This window comes from Elephas maximus, chromosome 1, assembly GCF_024166365.1.
Source record: "Elephas maximus indicus isolate mEleMax1 chromosome 1, mEleMax1 primary haplotype, whole genome shotgun sequence".
In the NCBI taxonomy this organism is placed as follows: Eukaryota; Metazoa; Chordata; class Mammalia; order Proboscidea; family Elephantidae; genus Elephas; species Elephas maximus.
Genome location: NC_064819.1, coordinates 63,026,808 through 63,044,076, shown reverse-complemented (window position 1 = coordinate 63,044,076; position 17,269 = coordinate 63,026,808). Strand labels below are relative to the sequence as shown.

The window sequence follows — 17,269 nt, the reverse complement described above, 5'->3', positions numbered from 1 at the left end:
TAGTCCTACTTTCATGCCAACTTCCACAGGTACCCAGATCCTAAAATTTCAGGGTATGTAATGTAAATGGATTAAGTTGCTTCTGTGCTGCCCGTGTTGCTAGTTTAGTGTTCAACCCCAGTCAGCCTTCCAGCTTCTAAACTTTTGCTACCATGTCTTTTCTCCCCAATCTTTGTAAAAGTCCCTTTACTTTTATTTTAATGTGATTTCTAAAGAAGAAGGAGCTCTGGTGGCACAGTGATTAAACATTCAGCTGCTAACTAAAAGATCGATAGTGCAAACCCACTAGCTGCTCTGTGGGAGAAAGGTGGCAGTCTGCGTCTGTAAAGATTACAGCCTTGGAAACCCTATAGGGCAGTTCTGCTCTGTCCTACAGGGTAGCTCTGAGTTGGAATCAACTCGATGGCAGTGGGTCTTGTTATTTTGCTGTTCTGAAGAAGATAGAGCTAAGGTGTTTGTTTATTCTGCTACCTTTAACCAAAAGACCACTTTCCCGCCTTTCCTTGGTCACTGGTAAGTTGTGTCACTTGCGGGGCATATCATGTATGTACTGTGTACCAGTGGAGATGATGGATTTAGTTTTCTCTAAGTGACTATAGAGAGCTTACCCCTCGTAGTGTTTTTGTATGTAAAGATCAGAGTCATTAATAGAGTCATTTTTGCCTTAATGAAACAACATTTTGAAGTACTTCTTCTCTGAATATTGTAGGTTCGGGTTTCCAGTTTGGCAGCAGCACTACAAATTTCAACTTCACAAACAACAATCCATCAGGAGTGTTCACATTTGGTGCGAATGCCAGCACACCTGCAGCCTCAGCCCAGCCTTCAGGCTCAGGGGGATTCCCATTTAGCCAGCCTTCAGCAGGATTTACAGTGGGGTAAGAAAACGAACTTTTTGTTGAAATGAAGAATTTAGCATAAGGGCATGTGCATGCTTGCATGTGTATTTTGTTTTTTAAAATCACTGAAGTGTTTGGTTTAGTTTGGGTAAAGTTAAATATGTTCTCCCACACCAATTTGCCATGTTAAACAGTTTTGGAGGATGATAGCCTGAGAAAAACAGCAGTAATTTGTGTGTGCAAGGTACAGCAGGAAATGTGTTTACACTGACACCATGAGTTTTCCCTGTTGCTGGTCACATTTAGTGTTTTATGATGATTTTGAAATGTTTCTCTGGGCATCATATCACATGAAGTTTTTATTTTTCACAGGTCAAATGGGAAAAATGTCTTCTCTTCTTCTGGAACTCCAGTTTCTGGTCGCAAGATAAAGACTGCTGTTAGACGTAGGAAATAAAGGTCACAAAGATGTTATACACAACAGTTTTACCAACAGCTGGTGCCCTGCTTTCAGATACTGGATTGTACTATATGCTGGGGTTATCTGAAGTCAAATCTGCCTAAGGACATCTTTAATTTTGGAACTTTCCTCCTTTCTCTTTCTTTACAGAAGCTCCCACCCTCACCCCACCCCCACCCCTTTTTTAAAATATTAGCTAGCCTGGTGACTGATTCTTCAGCAAAAATATTTTATGATCTAGCCAATTATTCACTGATTTGGCATGGTCTGGCTGTACCCAGGAGTAGAGCCCTCCCGGTGAATGGCTTTGTATAGAACCTCTTCGTCTGCACCACTATGTGCGTTGGTATGCGTTTATAGAACGCGTTGAAATTGTAATTATATCTGAGGAATTCTGTATAGATTAGAGGATGTTGAAATGAATGATTTCTATGCTGTTTGTGCTGGTGTATGTGTGAAGTGAGTGAGTTGGGTGTATTGTGCACTAAAATTTTCTGATAGAGGAAGCCTGATTAAAGAATGGTCCATGCTAAGGACTTGTTAGATCTAGTTCTCCATTTAATAATTATATGCTATTTCTATATTTTCATTCTTATGACTATCACCTGTCTTGCCTTTTTCATTATTTTATTATGAAATTTGTGTAAATACAATTTTGTTTCTGTACTTTTTTGACATAACATAAATCTGTGAACTTGAAATTTTAATTTTGTGTTAGAAATTTTTTTTGTTGTTTGTTTAGTCTTGTCTCAGATTTTATTATGTAAATCCCATTATTCAAAGTTGCCTAAATCCATTTGGAAATCTTTAAAAAAATAAAAAAAAAATTGGGGATTCTTAAAGTAAATTTATTGGCTTTTCTGATCCAGTTTTGTTTGGACCAAAAACCAGTATTGTACAAAGTATTAAGCATATATTTTTATATTTACTGAAATGGACTGTGGTGACTTTGGATAATAAGGAAAAGTTTAATATTAAAGCCATGTTTATTACAGTATAATTAACATGTTAAACCATGGGATAAATGCCATCAATAAAAAATTATGAAATACTTTTTGTTGTAGTCTTAACTGATAATGAAGTACCGGGTATTAATAGACAGGAACTTTTTTTTAATAAAGGTTAATAATTATCCATTAGAAGGCAAATTCAATAGGATGCCTATAAGTGATTTAGATAACTCCTAAATGAATGGCAGAGTCTCTGAACGCAAGACATACAGAAGGTACCCTGCTTCTTGCCCGGAGCTGGGAATCATGCCAAATTTGCATATAAATTTACAAGCCTTCTTAAAAAGTGGAAAATAAACACAGGCAACCTTTTCTGCTTGTACTTTCCTTGGTAAGTTCCTAAACAGTGTTCATTGATGGAGCTCTTGGAAATAGATGCCAAAGCAAAAATTTCATTGGTCTGTTTTCATAATTTCTTTGGATTATTTTCCTGTATCGTTTTTACTGGATTTTTTTTCCCCCCAATGTGGTCCATAGAGTTCTTGGAACAGCATTTGGTAGTTTTATTCTTGAATTTGAATGCACAGTTATTTGATGCCCATTTTAATTTGTTGAACTTCTGCTTGGTTCAAATCTAAATTCAGAACTTTAAAATGTTTAATAGCCTTTTTGTTTCCAACAAGGGTATTTTTAATTTTATTATGCTTTAGGTGAAAATTCATAGTGCAAATTAGTTTCTCATTCAAAAATTTATACACAAAGTGTTTCGTGACATTGTTTGCAATTCCCCACAATGTGTTGGTACTCCTCCCCTTTCTCTCTCCACCCCAGGTTCCCCGTGTCCGTTTGTTCAGTTTTCCTGTCTCTTCCTGCCTTCTCATCTTTGTTTCAGGCAAGTGTTGCCCATTTGTGTCGTATACTTGATTGAACTAAGAAACACGTTCCTCACATGTGTTAAACTGTTTTATAGGCATGTCTAATCTTTAGCTGAAGGGTGAGTTAGGGTGTCCAAGGGCCATAGTCTCAGGGTGTCCTCCAGTCTCAGACCAGTATGGCCTTTTGGTGTGAATTTGAATTTTGTTCTGTGTTTTTCTCCCACCCTGTCCGGGACCCTCTATTGTGATCCATTGGTGGTGGTAGCCAGGCACCATCTAATTCTTCTGTGCTTGGGCTGCCAGAGGCCGTGGTTAATGTGGTCCACTAGCCCATTGGGCAAATATTTTCCTTGGGTCTTTGGTTTTCTTCATTCTCCTTTGCTCCAAATATGCTGGGACAATTAGATGTATCTTGGATGGCCGTTCGCAAGCCTTTAGGACCACAGGCAGTACTCACCAAAGTAGGATATAGAACATATTCCTTATGAACTGTTATGCCAGTTGACCTGGATGTCTCCTGAGACCACGGTCCCCAGCCCTCAGCCCCAGTAACTTGGTCCTTCAAGGTATTTGGATGTGTCTAGGAAGCATATACGACTTTACCTTGGTCAAGTTGTGATTTCCCCTATTTTTCTTAATCAAATGCTTGTTTGGGGGTTTATAATATGCACTTTATTAATAATACACATTTGATACTGACTCGTTTAGGGGGCCAACAATGATGTTGAATGCTGGAGGAAAGATGTAAACTGGAAATCTGTGGTCTTAAACATTAGAAGTTAAATCCTAATTAAATCCCAGGCCACTTCTTAGCCCTTCTCTAGGCCCCTATGGATGGGAGTATTAGGCTTTCTGCTCTGGGGAGATTCGGATTAAAAATGCTATAGAAATAATAAGCTTCCAGTCATTTAGTGTTTTTTTAAGCAGGTGACTGAAAATCATACTTAACATGGCTGATGTTAGAAATGGCATCTTCTGGCCTCCAAAACTGAAATCTTTAGGGGCCGTATTCAGGACTTAGGACTGACTTTTCTCCATCTCAACTGCTTTCCATCGCTTTAGTGTCATTCTCACACTGCATACGGTGGCTCTAGAACATATTCACGGTACACGCCCAACAGAACTATCGCCCTGTTGGACTGGCTCAGGCTGCAGACCCAGCTCTGATCTACTCCCTGTGGCTGCTTTTACTGTTTGTTAAAAATTCTCTCCTGAAATTGCTTACGTAAGTAAAATTTCATTATTTGAAAGAAAAGTGCTTAACTGGTACTAACCATTTATAACTAGACAGTAAACTTTCTGGGTTGGCCTGGGAAGAATGTGTTTGCTTTAGTTTCGTTAGTATGTCATTTTCTGGGCCTCTTTAAAAGTTCATTGGACATTTTATAAAGCTTAAGCCCTGTGTGCCTAATGGAAGCTGACAAATCTAGTATAAAACTGAGAAAATAGTGTTCTGGTTCTAGCTACATGCACCACTCAGGGCCTTACACGAAGGCCAATCAGAGCCTTCATTTCCTTGTAGTGTGGAAGAACTTTGAACATCTCAAAAGCCCACTGTACTAAAATGTCTAAGATCTTGGTTGGGATCAAACTTTGGGATCAAACAGCACATCATCTATAGGACCCAGACCAGGCCATATTTTAGCTAAAGTTTATCCTTTATTATGTTTGTCCTTCTTGAGGAACCTGTTACCTTGTATCCTTTTCTTCCCCTTCCAGACCTGTTCTTAAAGGTTAGAATAAGAAAGGCTTTTTAAGGTCCAAACTCGGTTTAAATTGCCCAGCCCAGTCATATACTAGCTATGAGACTTTGAACTGTCTCCTCATAAGTAACACATGAAGTACTTAATATTCTGTATGGTGGTTGTGATGGTTAATAGTTCTTAAGAGCAGGATTACTTTAACATTAAGCTTAGTTATCTACTGGTAAACTTTTGAGTGTACTTGTTAAAAGAATAACTCTATAAAAGGGGATGATTAAAAAATAGCCCTCTGACTCTGAAAGTACTCTAGTTAACTGCTGTAGCCGTAATACTCATCATATGCACACCTGCAGGCGGAGAATGCTAGAAAAACTGAATTTGGAAGCAGGGTGTCCCTAAGCAGGAGATTCAAAGATGATGAAACATTTAAAACAGTAAACATTCTCAAAGAAACAGGCAAAACACAAATGCATCAGTGACCAAGTATTTATTGAGACAAAAAATACAAATTGGTGGCGTACAAATTATTAAAAATAGAACGCTGAATTTTATTTATAGGCTGGCCATCAGATACTGTTTGCAGGTCAAGCTCTACTATAATGAACTTCAAGGAAATACACATACACTGTTTGAAATGAGGAACTTCACCCAGGCAAGCACCAGGTAGACTTTGGCCTTTGGTTTAGTGGGCAGGGGTGGTGTGTGAAATGACACTTCTCAAGCTATGCAATTTTAGGAATACTATCATTTAGGCATATTTGTCAAACAACAGCCTGTTTTAATAGGAACAAGAGTGAAAAATTGCAGTGCTCCTACCCCCCTCAAAATGTTCTTTATTGCCAAGTAGTTAGTAGTCTAAATGAACTTTCAATTCCTTTTTACACCCTTCCCTTTGCTAGACATGCTTATTTATGTATAAGCGAAACACCCAAACAGGTTATCGAAAGGAACTCCTTTTCCCCCCAGTAAAAACATTTTACTGTCATTTGAAACAATAGGAGACACTGAAGAAAAAGTGCTTCACAAATATGCTTTTTCCCCTCTCCAATTCTAAACATTTTGGTGACTTTGGAAGGTCAAGTGCTTAGGTAGAAAGAGGTAACTACTGAACCAGTGCTACAAAAGTATCAGCTGGGCAATACTTTTACTATAAATATCGGCAAGTGAAGGCTTACTATCCAAAAGCGTTGATTTTGCTTCTGTAGTCATAGAATAGTCTAAAAAGCAAGGCTTGCGATCATTCACACTTACCTACCCTTAGCTTTGGATCCAGACTGTCTCAAGGTGCAGCAGCTACTCAGGCTACTTTCAGTGGTGGCTACTGAAATTGCTAGATGCCAAAGTTCATTGCCAGTTCTGTGATCCCGAATTTGGAGGTTTTAACCTAGGGCATGCTCACTAAAATAGTATTCTCACTCAGCTTAACTCCTAATTTTTGTTCCCTTATAGAAATGATGAGTAACGTTTTTACCATGGAGACAACTTCTTTTTGCCTTTTTGGGCTAGAGCTTCAGCCTGAGATTTATACTTTGATACAGAAGGTCAGCATTTCTATTAATGAAAAACATTAAATAGAAAAGTGTTCTGAAAAGCTGATTCCCCTCCCCACAATCCCAAAGAAAAAAATGTAGTTCTCCCCAACCTCCACTGTTTTGCCATTTTGAGGAACTATTTGGGAATCAAAATCCTTTTTCCTAAGTGCTGCATGCACAAATAGAAACACACTGGGATTTTGATGTAAAGGCAAAGAAATGTGACACTCTTCTAGGGCTTTGTAGTATAACTTGAATCCACAGCTGGATCTGAATGAACCTACATGGATATTAATCTGAATGACTCAAGTATGGCAAATGCGTAATGTACATAAATTAAACTGGACTCGTTTGCTTTTATTTTACTGCATTAATAAAAATGGCCCAGATGGTGGCCCATTCAATTATCTGACCTGGAATTATAAATCAAAGATATCCTTCAGTCATGTAGCTCTGGAATACATTTCAACTTGAATTCCCCAGTCAGTGGCAAAAGTAGTGTATATACCAGTGCTAACGTATGCACCACCAAATGCATCAGTAATGTTTTTACTATGGAGACAACTTTTAGTAACATTTCCGAATTTCTAGTCTAATCACAAAGTTACAGATTTTTTTTTTTTTTTTTTTTTTACAACAAAGGGCCATAACACTGAATATCTTTCCAGAGTCTACAAGTCAATTATCTGTTTAGTGCTTTGACACACTAAACTAACTGGCTTTCGGTGAAGCTGGATTTCATATAAAATTATTTTGGAAAACATGGTTTATGAAATTTTAGAGTAAGATATAAATAAGGACATCGTTAAAGTTTCTATAAATATCAAATGTGAAGATGTAGTTTCACATTTTTAAATGTCAGTTTTTCTTGATACAGTGATAGTAAAGACATGTCTTGGATTTGTTATTAGGTTTAAGACCAAGGCTTAGATTGAGCCCTAAAACAATTTAATAATGAACTGTTCAATATAGTTTAGTGTTTTCTGAGAAAATAATATCGAAGATGGAAAAAATGCCTAAGAGCCAAATAAACTATAAATAGTACAGGCAGACCTCAATACAGCTAACTGGGACATCTAACAAAAGCACACATATACACAAAGACCCACAACTTTGCTTCAATAAATTAAAATGGTAATATACAGAGTATTACTGTGCTTAGTATTTCCCCCAAAACTTCATCCCTTGCAGGCCCAAAATGAGCTTTTAGCCCACAGAAGTAAACGTAGAATAACACGTGGAGGTGATACTCTCCCTTGTTTTAGAGAAAACAGTCCATAATTGGAAAATTACAGAATTTTCACAGGCTACTAGTATTTAGACATACTAAACTGATGTTTCAACAGTCATGGAACTACAGAAGACATAAAAGGAAACTAGAATATCCTGTATATAAAGAGAAATCACACTTACATTCAGAACACTGAGAAGCACTAATACTTTCTTCATGCTGCACACATACTGACAATATTGTTTTACAGTAAATATGCCAGTTTCATGGAAGTAATTTTTCCCTACATATTTATAATTTGACTTAGAGCACTGAAAACACTTGCACATAAATTTTAAGTTATGTTTACAGTGAAAACTTACCCCCCCATTAAAAGTAATCACTGACTTACCTTTTCCTTTAAAAATCAATAATATAGCAATACGATAATACTTTTTCATCATCATGCAAAACTTGTCCCAAAATAATGTTTAAACATTAAGAATAGCTGTAAAGTTACATCATTCCCAAAGTAAACCACAGTACAGATTTTAAAACTTCAGGTACGGGAACTCCTAGGCCTGCCTCACCTGACCCTTGTTCTTGCAGCTCAATGCACCACCTCTTTGGATGGGAGATGAGTGGATTACCAAATTTCTCTTCCTCTTCCCTCTCCCTCAAACACAATTTCCCAAAGAAGTGTTAACTAAAAGATGAATTACGTAAGTGTTTACAAAACACAACATTTTCCACAATCAGGATAAATCAAAATAAATTTTAGAAATTTTGTTTGGAGATTTCAAAGCTGAAAATGCTCCAGCAAATTCTAAAGCTGTAGATCTTAAGAAAGTATATATTTACTGTCCACTGTTCACTATGAAACCACTCGCCTTCTTTCGATCTAAAAATTTTAACACTTGAATTTAACAGGTATTGTTTTTCTTCTGGAAGAGTTCTTTGGCGTTCAAGGAAAATCAATACTTTCAGAATAGTCACCTGTATCACACTGGAGCAACTGCTTTAATTTCTAAATCATCAAATTAATGTAACCCAGGGATACCGATGGCCTCAATACATAATTTAGTCTTGTCAATATTCGAGAACATGGCATTCGGGGCTGTTTTTGGCATCATCTGACCCCATTTCTTTTTACCACAATGGTTCCTGCCACAATGTCATAGGCTGTTCGATTATGCTGAAAAAACAGCAGTGTGATGAAAGCAGGGAAAAAAGAAGCAATAGAAAAATTCTTGATCAAAGCTCGTATGGTGGACCTAAAAATTAAAGTAAAGAATATCAGGTGTGTTGTACATTAACCACATGTAGACAAATGGTATTCTGCTCAGTTCAAAATATGTATTTATTTAAAACATTTAAAATACAGTTGACCAATTTTTTTAACTTTTGAAATGTGAGTTATTTTCAAATAGCATTATATCATGATCGAACCAAATGGACTTCATCAACGTAAGACTTTAGAACTTTCACATGAAAAACAGTAATAAACGTCTTAGCGTGTGAACTAAGGGTTAATAGGATTTTCTAGTGTTTTGCCAGAAAAAAATAATAACTGTTCCCTTTACTTACCTCTTCTATAGCCACTTACTATTACCATGTGTTTCTAGAATCTCCTAAACTGAATATGCTTACTGCAGTCCCATTTTCTACCTTATATGAAGTGCTAGGATTTTAAATTATTTTTAGTGTTCTTCAGCTCTCTTTCTTCTTTAAGAGATCCTGGAAAAGCTTTAAAAAGCTTTCAGTAATAGTTCAGAATGGAGACTTATTCTACTAATGCTAGGTGCCTGCCTTTTTGTGCACTGAGAAGCTATGGAAAAGCATGGTGGCTAACAGTGTGGGATCTGAAATTCAGACTAGATGGCTTCAAATTTATCTTATTCCACTGTTATGGACCGAACTGACACCCCCCCAAAATACGTGTTGTAAATTCTAACCCCTATACCTGTGGTTGGAAACCCTGGTGGCACAGTGGTACAGGTCAGCAGTTCAAATCCACCAGGCGCTCCTTGGAAACCCTATGGAGCAGTTCTACTCTGTCATTATCGGATCGCTATGAGTTGGCAACTACGGCAAAGGGGTTTGGTTTTTTTTGTTTATGCCTGTGGTTATAATCCCATTTGGGAAAAAGTTTTGTTATGTTAAGAAGCCGTATCAGTGTAGGGGGTGTTTTAAGGCAATCACCTTTAAAATATAAAAAGTGCAGATTAGACAGAGAAGCAGCAGAGATGCTGGAAGACAGATGCCACACCGCATGAAGATGACAAGGGAAAAAGAGGCAAGGACCTTCCCCCAGGGTGAACACAGAAAGCCTTTCCCTACAGCTGGCACCCTGAATTCAGGCTTCGAAACCTCCTAAACTGTGAGAAAATAATTTCTGCTTGTTAAAGCCATCTACTTGGTATTTCTGTTATACCCAAACCAAACCCAGTGCTGTCGAGTCAATTCCGACTCATAGCGACCCTATAGGACAGAGTAAAACTGCCCCATAGAGTTTCCAAGGAGCGCCTGGTGGATTCGAACTCCCAACCATTTGGTTAGCAGCCATAGCACTTAACCACTATGCCACCAGGGTTTCCTTTCTGTTATAGCAACACTATATAACTAAGACAACCACTTACTAGTTATGTTCCATATCTGTAAAAAAAAAAAAAAAAGGGATAAAGTACCTACCTTATAAGGGTGTTAGATTAGTTAATACATATGTACCATTTACCAGTTTCTGGTATATAAGAAGTGCTCAGTAAAACATTAACTGTTATTGACTCTCTCATTTGATTTTGAGATTAAAAGTAGTAACCAGGAAATATTAAGTAACCACAAAATTTTAAGGAAATTCTGAGGATGTCAGCAAAATCAAGGCTTCACTTATTATCACTCATATATTTCTTTATTATAACAATCCAGCTCTGAATCATTCTGGCAGCAATTCTAGCCAGTATCTTGTTTTGGTCAAATGATTACCACCCATTCAACCCCACAACTTCCATTATCATTAGCTGTACCTTCCCTCAGGGCCAGATGCCACTAGCTATGAGTGGTGGGAGTATTACAAGTCCTCTCAGTTAAGAGCAAGAGTAGGACATACCCACGCATAGCTGTCAAAACTCTCTTCCTGCCTATTCAAGATGGACAATGATAGTCCACTCACTGACCTACGTCCACACATTTAGAGAATACTAAAGCTGGGTATGAAACACTGAGACAGCACAGCATCAACTCCCAAATCGTCCTCATTGTTGTGACCTATTATTTAATAAAATGATCATCTTGAAAAAGTATACTGAAAGGCGTCTACAGTCATATAACACAAGTGAAATAAATACAAACTGTTTTAAAACTTAATAAATGCAGTTCTATCTAATTGCATGCCATCTGGAAAGGAAGAAGGTAAGAAAAAATGCCAATATTCTAAAAACACTATATCGAATACAACAATTTATGAATTACACAGATGACTAAAAATTTATTATTTTCATAAGTATACAGTGGATTAAGCTAAGAAAAGGACTTACGTTGTAATGCTAACATTTGAGGAAGGAATCACTAAAACCCGACTTGGTGCAATAAGCACGGATGTATCACATGTCACAACTCGAAGCCCGAGCAGGAACTTCCCTGGGGTAGCGCCACCTGCTCCCCAAATGCAAATTATCTAAAGAAAAAAGGATAATTTAACAATAATTCACTGGCTCAACTATACCAATTTTAAAGGTAAGCTTTCCTGCCATACTATTTCATGTTTTAAAAAATTTCAAGTTGAAAGATAATGTTTCATAGAATTCTATCATCAAGCCACTCAAAGGTTAACCTTTTACTACATTTCTGTAGGTCTCAATATCTTCAATACCATCAGACATCTACTGTAATATTTCTTAATGACTCATTTTTTAGCAAGTTGTTTCTATGGTAAAATATATTTCAAGTTTCACAACCACAACCTGTTTAGGAGTTAGAAACTATACGTAAAATTTTATTTTAATTTCTAAGGCTAAAGAGAATTAGAATTTTTTTTTTTACTTGAAAAAAAATAGTATGTATTAATTACAGAATTTAGGAAAAATAGAAAAGTAAAAACAAACATTTGTCAAGCACATGAACAATTATAAATTTCCTCTACTTTTTTGTCTTAGGCTAATAATCTAAAATTAGACTGTTAAATAGTGGAATTTGCTAAAGCCAGTAGGTTACCTCATAGAAACAAACTAATAATCTGTATATAAGAGCCACAACCATCATTTTCTGCAAATCTTCCATTGACGTGTCTTCATCTATTTCTTCTATTATATAATGCATAGCAAACTTAGAGATATCCCTACAAAAATAATGGAATAGTTTTTGGTTACAAAGAATTTAGTTACCAGATAAGTAAACTAATCTTTAGAAATGTTCCCAACTATCTAATTTCACAAAATATTCACTTATTAGCTATTCAAAAAATACGCACTATTATGAACAGGCACTGTACTAGCCCTGGGGATATAATGGTGAGTGATTTCGACATGGTTTCTGCCTTCACGGAGATTCTAACTTAACAGGGAAAAAAGAACAATAAAGATGTAGTAACAATAAAGTAGGCTAAGGACTACTATAAGCAACCATAAGGTCCTATGGAAATACGCACCGGGTGCATTTAACCTAGTGAAGGTTTCCCAGGAATGACATTGAAGTTGGAATCTGAATGGTGAAGAAAGGTTAGCCAGACTAAGAAGGGGTGAGAATATTCCAGAGAAAGGAAGCAGAAGAGAAAGCCTCAGAGTAAGGAGAGTGTGTAGCAGAAACTGAAAGCAGTCTAGTATGGCTCAAATACTAAGTGTGAGAGGTGACAAATGATTAAGAAACAAGATCATGAAAGATCTGTTAAACCATATGGAGAAATTCAGATATCCTGAAGGCAAGGAGAAACTATAGAAGGGGTTTTAATGCAGGAGAGGGGCAGGATCAGAATTTATGATCACTATGGTTTTTTTTTTTTTTTTTTTTATGGTTTTACATCAGAGATTGGATTGAGGTAAAACAGGAGACTGGGATACCAGTTTTTTACTGTAATCCAGGTAAGTGGTAACAATGACCGGACTAGGGAGGAGCCACGATGATGAAAAATAGTCTGGCAATGAAGAAGAAAATAGTCGGATGGAAAAACTATTCAGGAGATTGGACACAGGGGAGTTGGTATTTGACTGTGTGCTGGGGGAGGGGAGGGAGAGAGTGACAAAGAATAAGACGACTCAGGTTACTGAGCTCTGAAATTTGACTACATGAGTATGTAGCTTGACTCTATCACTACCTTTGTAACTTCTCTATGCCTAAATTTCAACCTTTGTAAAATGGAGATATTGACCTCTACCTTGAGTTGTTGTTGTTGTGTGCCATGAAGTCAATTCTAACTCCTAGCAACCCCACAGTACAGAGCAGAACTGTCCCATAGGGTTTCCTAGGCTGTATGCATTATGGAAGCAGATCCCCAGGTCTTTTCTCTTGTGGAGCTGCTGGTGAGTTTGAACCATTGACCTTTCAGTTAGCAGACAAGCGCTTAACCATCATACCACCAAGGCTCCTTTCACCTCATATTAATATCAAAAAAGAGTTCACATAAAGAGATGAGCTCAATGACTAGCACACAGAATGTGCTCAGAAAGTATTAACTGACATTATGATTACTGTTAGTTAAAAGGAGGATTATTCAAATAAAGGGCTCACTTTGCAGTTCACTTGGGATTTGGATCGACACTATCAGAGTAAGCAATCCCATCTGGAAATGCCATATAGTTGATTATCAATGGTTCATCTACCAAGAGCTCTTTATACCTTTGTCTTTAGAGACTCCATTCTGAACATATCTGTTGTTGTTAGGTGCCGTCGAGTCGGTTCCGACTCATAGCGACCCTATGAACAACTGAACAAAACACTGCCTGGTCCTTCACAACCCTTGCTATGTTTCTGCCCACTGTTGCAGCCACTGTGTCAATCCATGTCACGGAGGGTCTTCCTGTTTTTCGCTGACCCTCTACTGAACTTGATAGTAAGAGGAAAATTAGTTCCTGGCTCAAGAGAATAACATTAACCCAAGCCAGGTTTGAAGGCTCCTTTTACGTATTTTAAATAGGTGAGATTCTCACAGATCTTACAGAATTTATTAGGAATTTTTTAAAACCAACAAGAAAAAAAATAAATCTGACAAAGCTCCTATAAAAAAAACCATGGCACTGGGACACTATCCACATAGTCATCTGTAGACATGAATTTAGCAAAACAAGATCTCTAAAATGGTAGACATTAAAATCTTTCTGCACATGCTCTTAACTTACTTTATTCCACTAAGGTGCATAATGCTTAACACAATGGTTGCTTTTATAAAGAAGAGAATAAAGAAATCCACCATCTCTGCCATAAATCTGTGGGCCAAGGATGGAATGACATATTCTCTGCCTGTAATTAAAAAAAAAAGTTAGGAAAATTAATTTGACATAGACCTTAGAACACAAGCTAGGAAATGAAGAGGAAATAAAGTCAAGGTACAACTTGCTAATTAAAAAAAAAAATTTTATAAGCTTGCAACAATTATTGGTATTGATTCCATCAAAAGTACTTATTATTAAAATATAGCCCCACTGCTCCACTACTTACTGAACTGTTTAAAGCTTGCTTTCACTACCTTAATGTTTAAAAAATGATTTCACAGATAAATGTGTTAGAGTACTCAATGCATTTCACAAATGAAAATCTGGCACAATGAGGAATAAGAACTGACCACCACAAACCTAAAAAAAACCCAGTGCCAAACCTATGACACAAACTTACACATTTTTTTAGTAAAAATCAAGGTTGAGTATAGACAATCGGTATAAAGTAAATCCCTGTGTTCCTCATTTTTCCCTCTATTCATTTAGTTTGCTTTGTTTCCTATATAATCAATCTAGTGATTATCAATCTGTCATCCTAAATTCTGACTGGGACACAAATTCAGGCATCAACTAACTAGTTCCTGTCCCATATCTCTGTGCCTGAATAAATAAAAAATTCTATGACTAATTCAAAGTATTTTAATTCCCAGACTGAAGTAAACAATAAGACAGTATACAAGATTCAAGCAGGGCTTCACTCCAATTGTATTAATGCAAATCTCCTGTTATGTCCGTTCAACTGCACTGTCCCTAAGGCAGCATAAGGCAGCAGCTATAGGGTCGCTATGAGTCGGAATGGACTCGACGGCACTGGGTTTGGTTTGGTTTGAAGGCAGCATTCCCCGTCTGCATTACTTCCGGCATGACCAGTCAAACCCTGCCCAAAGTGGGTTTGCCATCTGAGAGTTAAGCTTTGGATCTCAATACCTAGAGAGTGGAGATACAGATAAGAGGGTACTTCAGAAGACAACCCAGCATGGTTTGAGGAGAAAATACAGGTAGCAAAGACTTCTTTGCACGTGAAAACTACTAGTCCCATGAGGGAGGGAATCCGGAGTTCCAGGTCTAGAGGAAAAAGAAACCGTATTGTCTCGCTGTACACTTCGGGAATTTAAGGCCTGGACAAAAGATAACTGGTGCACGCGGAGAAACACTACAAGGAGGAGCAGTTATTGATATAAAAAGCTTGCCCGCCTTAGCCCCCGATGATTCCCTGGAGATCCCTTCTCCTCTGCCCAACTTCTACGTCGCGCTTCTCACCTGCCTGCCGCCCGGTCTCGCTCGGAGTGCGTGAAGGGGCGGTGGGTCCTGCCCTCGTCGCTGGGGAGGCCCTGACGGATCCCTGCACGTGAGGAGCCCGGGGTGCCAAGCCGGCGACGGGAGCAGGGGTGGCGGTGCCCGCAGCAGTCCCCGCGTCAGGCCCTGCGGCCGCGGCGCTCAGGAAGTAAAACGGGCTGTAATAGCCCAGCTGAGGGGGCGGCGGCGCCACGGCCTGGGGGGCGGCAGGCGCTCCGGCCGCCGGGTAGGTCGGCGGCGGCGGCGGCTGGGGGCTGCAGTAGGCGGGGAGGGCGGCGAGGCCACTGTGCCAGGTGAGGTAGCCGCAGTAGGACTGCCACAGCCACTCGTGCACCTGCCGGGAGTACTCGCGGGCGCTCAGCCCCGCCGGCCTCTCTCGCGGAGCCGCGGCTTCGGGCGCGTCGCAGCCGGCCGGCTCCTGCAACCCCGCACCAGAACCCGAGGCCCCCTCCCCGGGCTTCCCCGGCTCGCGCGGCGGCTCCGACTCCTCGGCGGCGGCCGCAGCGGGCGCGAGGCCCGGGACTGGGGGCCTGCCCGGGGCTTGGGGTTCAGCCTGCGGCCCGGCCTGGGGGCGTGCAGCGGCGGCGGCAGGAGGGCCTGTAAGGGAAGGGCCCGGCTCGCGGTCCCCTCCGCCGTCGTCCTGCCCGGAACGGCGGCTGCGGGCTTCCTCCGACCCCTCTGCCATCGCCGCTCAGTAGCAGCCTCCGCACTACCTGTCACTGCGCAGTCTCCCTCCCTAATAGCCCCTCCCCAACGGCGCCGTCGCTACCGCAGCGGCCGCAGGCGTCAACAATCCGCCACCGGAAGCGGAACCCCGCCCCTTGGGGGCGTCGCCGGCCGCCGGGAAGAGCGGGGTTGAGGGTGTGAGGACGTGGGGGTGCAGCTGGCTGCGTTCCAGCCCCTCCTCCCAGCCCCCTCCCCCCCGCAGGCTTTGCGGGCGGGTGGCCGGTTCGCTGTCACTGACTGATGGGTTGTTGGGCCAGGAGCGCTCCCTGCTCTGTATGGTTTTAGATAAAAAGGTCCAAGGCCCTAGGCCTTCCTAGATAATCCTACGGGGAGTGGACTTAAGATGTCCTGGGAGAAACTGCATGGGGAGAGAGGATTTTCAGAGGTGCCAAGGGTCTTGGTTGCCTTTTTTTTTTTTTTTTTTTGCGGAGGCACTGCTGTGACCCCAATACCTTGCAAAATGTTGTCTCCTTTTTCAAAATGGGTCATGAGAGGTGGACATAACTAATGCCATAATGATACTCTTAAGTAATCTATAAGCCTTTTTTGTTGCACCAGCTGCACTGGTCTCTTTCCAAAGGTTTGTGGAGCCGTCTCTGCTCCTGCGACCTTGGTCTCCTCTGTTCCCTTGAGAAATGGCCTTCAGCCTACAAGAGGGCAGCTAGGAAGCCTGCCTGGAGCTTTTGGTCTGCAACTTTGTTTCTTGCCCTTTATCTCAGAGTGGACTTGGCAGGCCAGTGCCAGTAGCTGAGAGGTTCTTATGTAAGTTTTTTTCAGCTTGTCCCAAACATACAGATTAGAATCCAGATGTCCTACCTGCATGTCTTTAGTTTAATGAAGAGTTTCTTGTAGTTGTTTTGTGATGTATGCGACCACTTGTGGGCTTGCACGCTTAAAAACATTGGGTAGTCCTTGCCAAAATGATACATAAGCTCTGATTTAAAAATTGCTTCTGCGGGACTCCATAAAGGACAGCCTGTGTTGCTGTCGGGGCCCTCCTGTTGGTGTCATCTCCTAATAAAGCTTTCTCTCTCTTTCTGACTTGGAGTGTGTTTCATTGTCTCCATTGCTCCAGGGCACGGACCCCAGTCAGGTAACAACTACTGTTGTTTTGGCTTCCATGCACAGGGGTACTTTTGTCCCCTGGCATTCATTCCAATTAATCAGTCTTCAGCCATTTGTATTCAAAAAGGTGTTACAAGGCACATAGAGAGCCCTTTCACTGATAAGAAATGAAAAACTAAACTCAACTGGGA

The 17,269-nt window shown here is 40.1% G+C and overlaps 2 protein-coding genes across 5 annotated transcripts in view; one reads left to right on the top strand and one right to left on the bottom strand.

Moving 5' to 3' along the window:
- The window catches only part of NUP153 (nucleoporin 153), a 75,342-nt gene extending 73,007 nt beyond the window's left edge, over positions 1-2,335 (top strand). For all 4 annotated transcript variants that reach the window (XM_049884587.1, XM_049884578.1, XM_049884604.1 and 1 more), the window contains 2 exons: positions 710-878; positions 1,212-2,335. In XM_049884587.1, the coding sequence (XP_049740544.1) occupies positions 710-878; positions 1,212-1,296 (254 nt within the window). In that variant the 3' untranslated portion in view covers positions 1,297-2,335. The remainder of the gene's footprint in view (positions 1-709; positions 879-1,211) is intronic.
- A 2,970-nt stretch (positions 2,336-5,305) lies between these two features.
- On the bottom strand, positions 5,306-16,040 carry FAM8A1 (family with sequence similarity 8 member A1). Its single transcript, XM_049884564.1, has 5 exons — positions 15,252-16,040; positions 13,896-14,016; positions 11,779-11,902; positions 11,103-11,242; positions 5,306-8,843 (listed from the first exon to the last, which is right to left on the bottom strand). Exons 1-5 carry the CDS (start codon positions 15,970-15,972, stop codon positions 8,699-8,701), a joined length of 1,251 nt encoding a protein of 416 aa, XP_049740521.1. The 5' UTR covers positions 15,973-16,040; the 3' UTR covers positions 5,306-8,698.
- Positions 16,041-17,269: the final 1,229 nt, after the last annotated feature.

What these genes read in the sequence shown, in the direction of transcription:
- FAM8A1 (XM_049884564.1), bottom strand. Translation starts at nt 15,972, where the DNA reads ATGGCAGAGGGGTCGGAGGAAGCCCGCAGCCGCCGTTCCGGGCAGGAC. An exon ending in CGAGACCGGGCGGCAGGCAG is followed by an intron (nt 14,017 to 15,251) that starts GTGAGAAGCGCG and finishes TTTTAATTACAG; the next exon opens with GCAGAGAATATGTCATTCCA. An exon ending in ATGCACCTTAGTGGAATAAA is followed by an intron (nt 11,903 to 13,895) that starts GTAAGTTAAGAG and finishes TTATTTTTGTAG; the next exon opens with GGATATCTCTAAGTTTGCTA.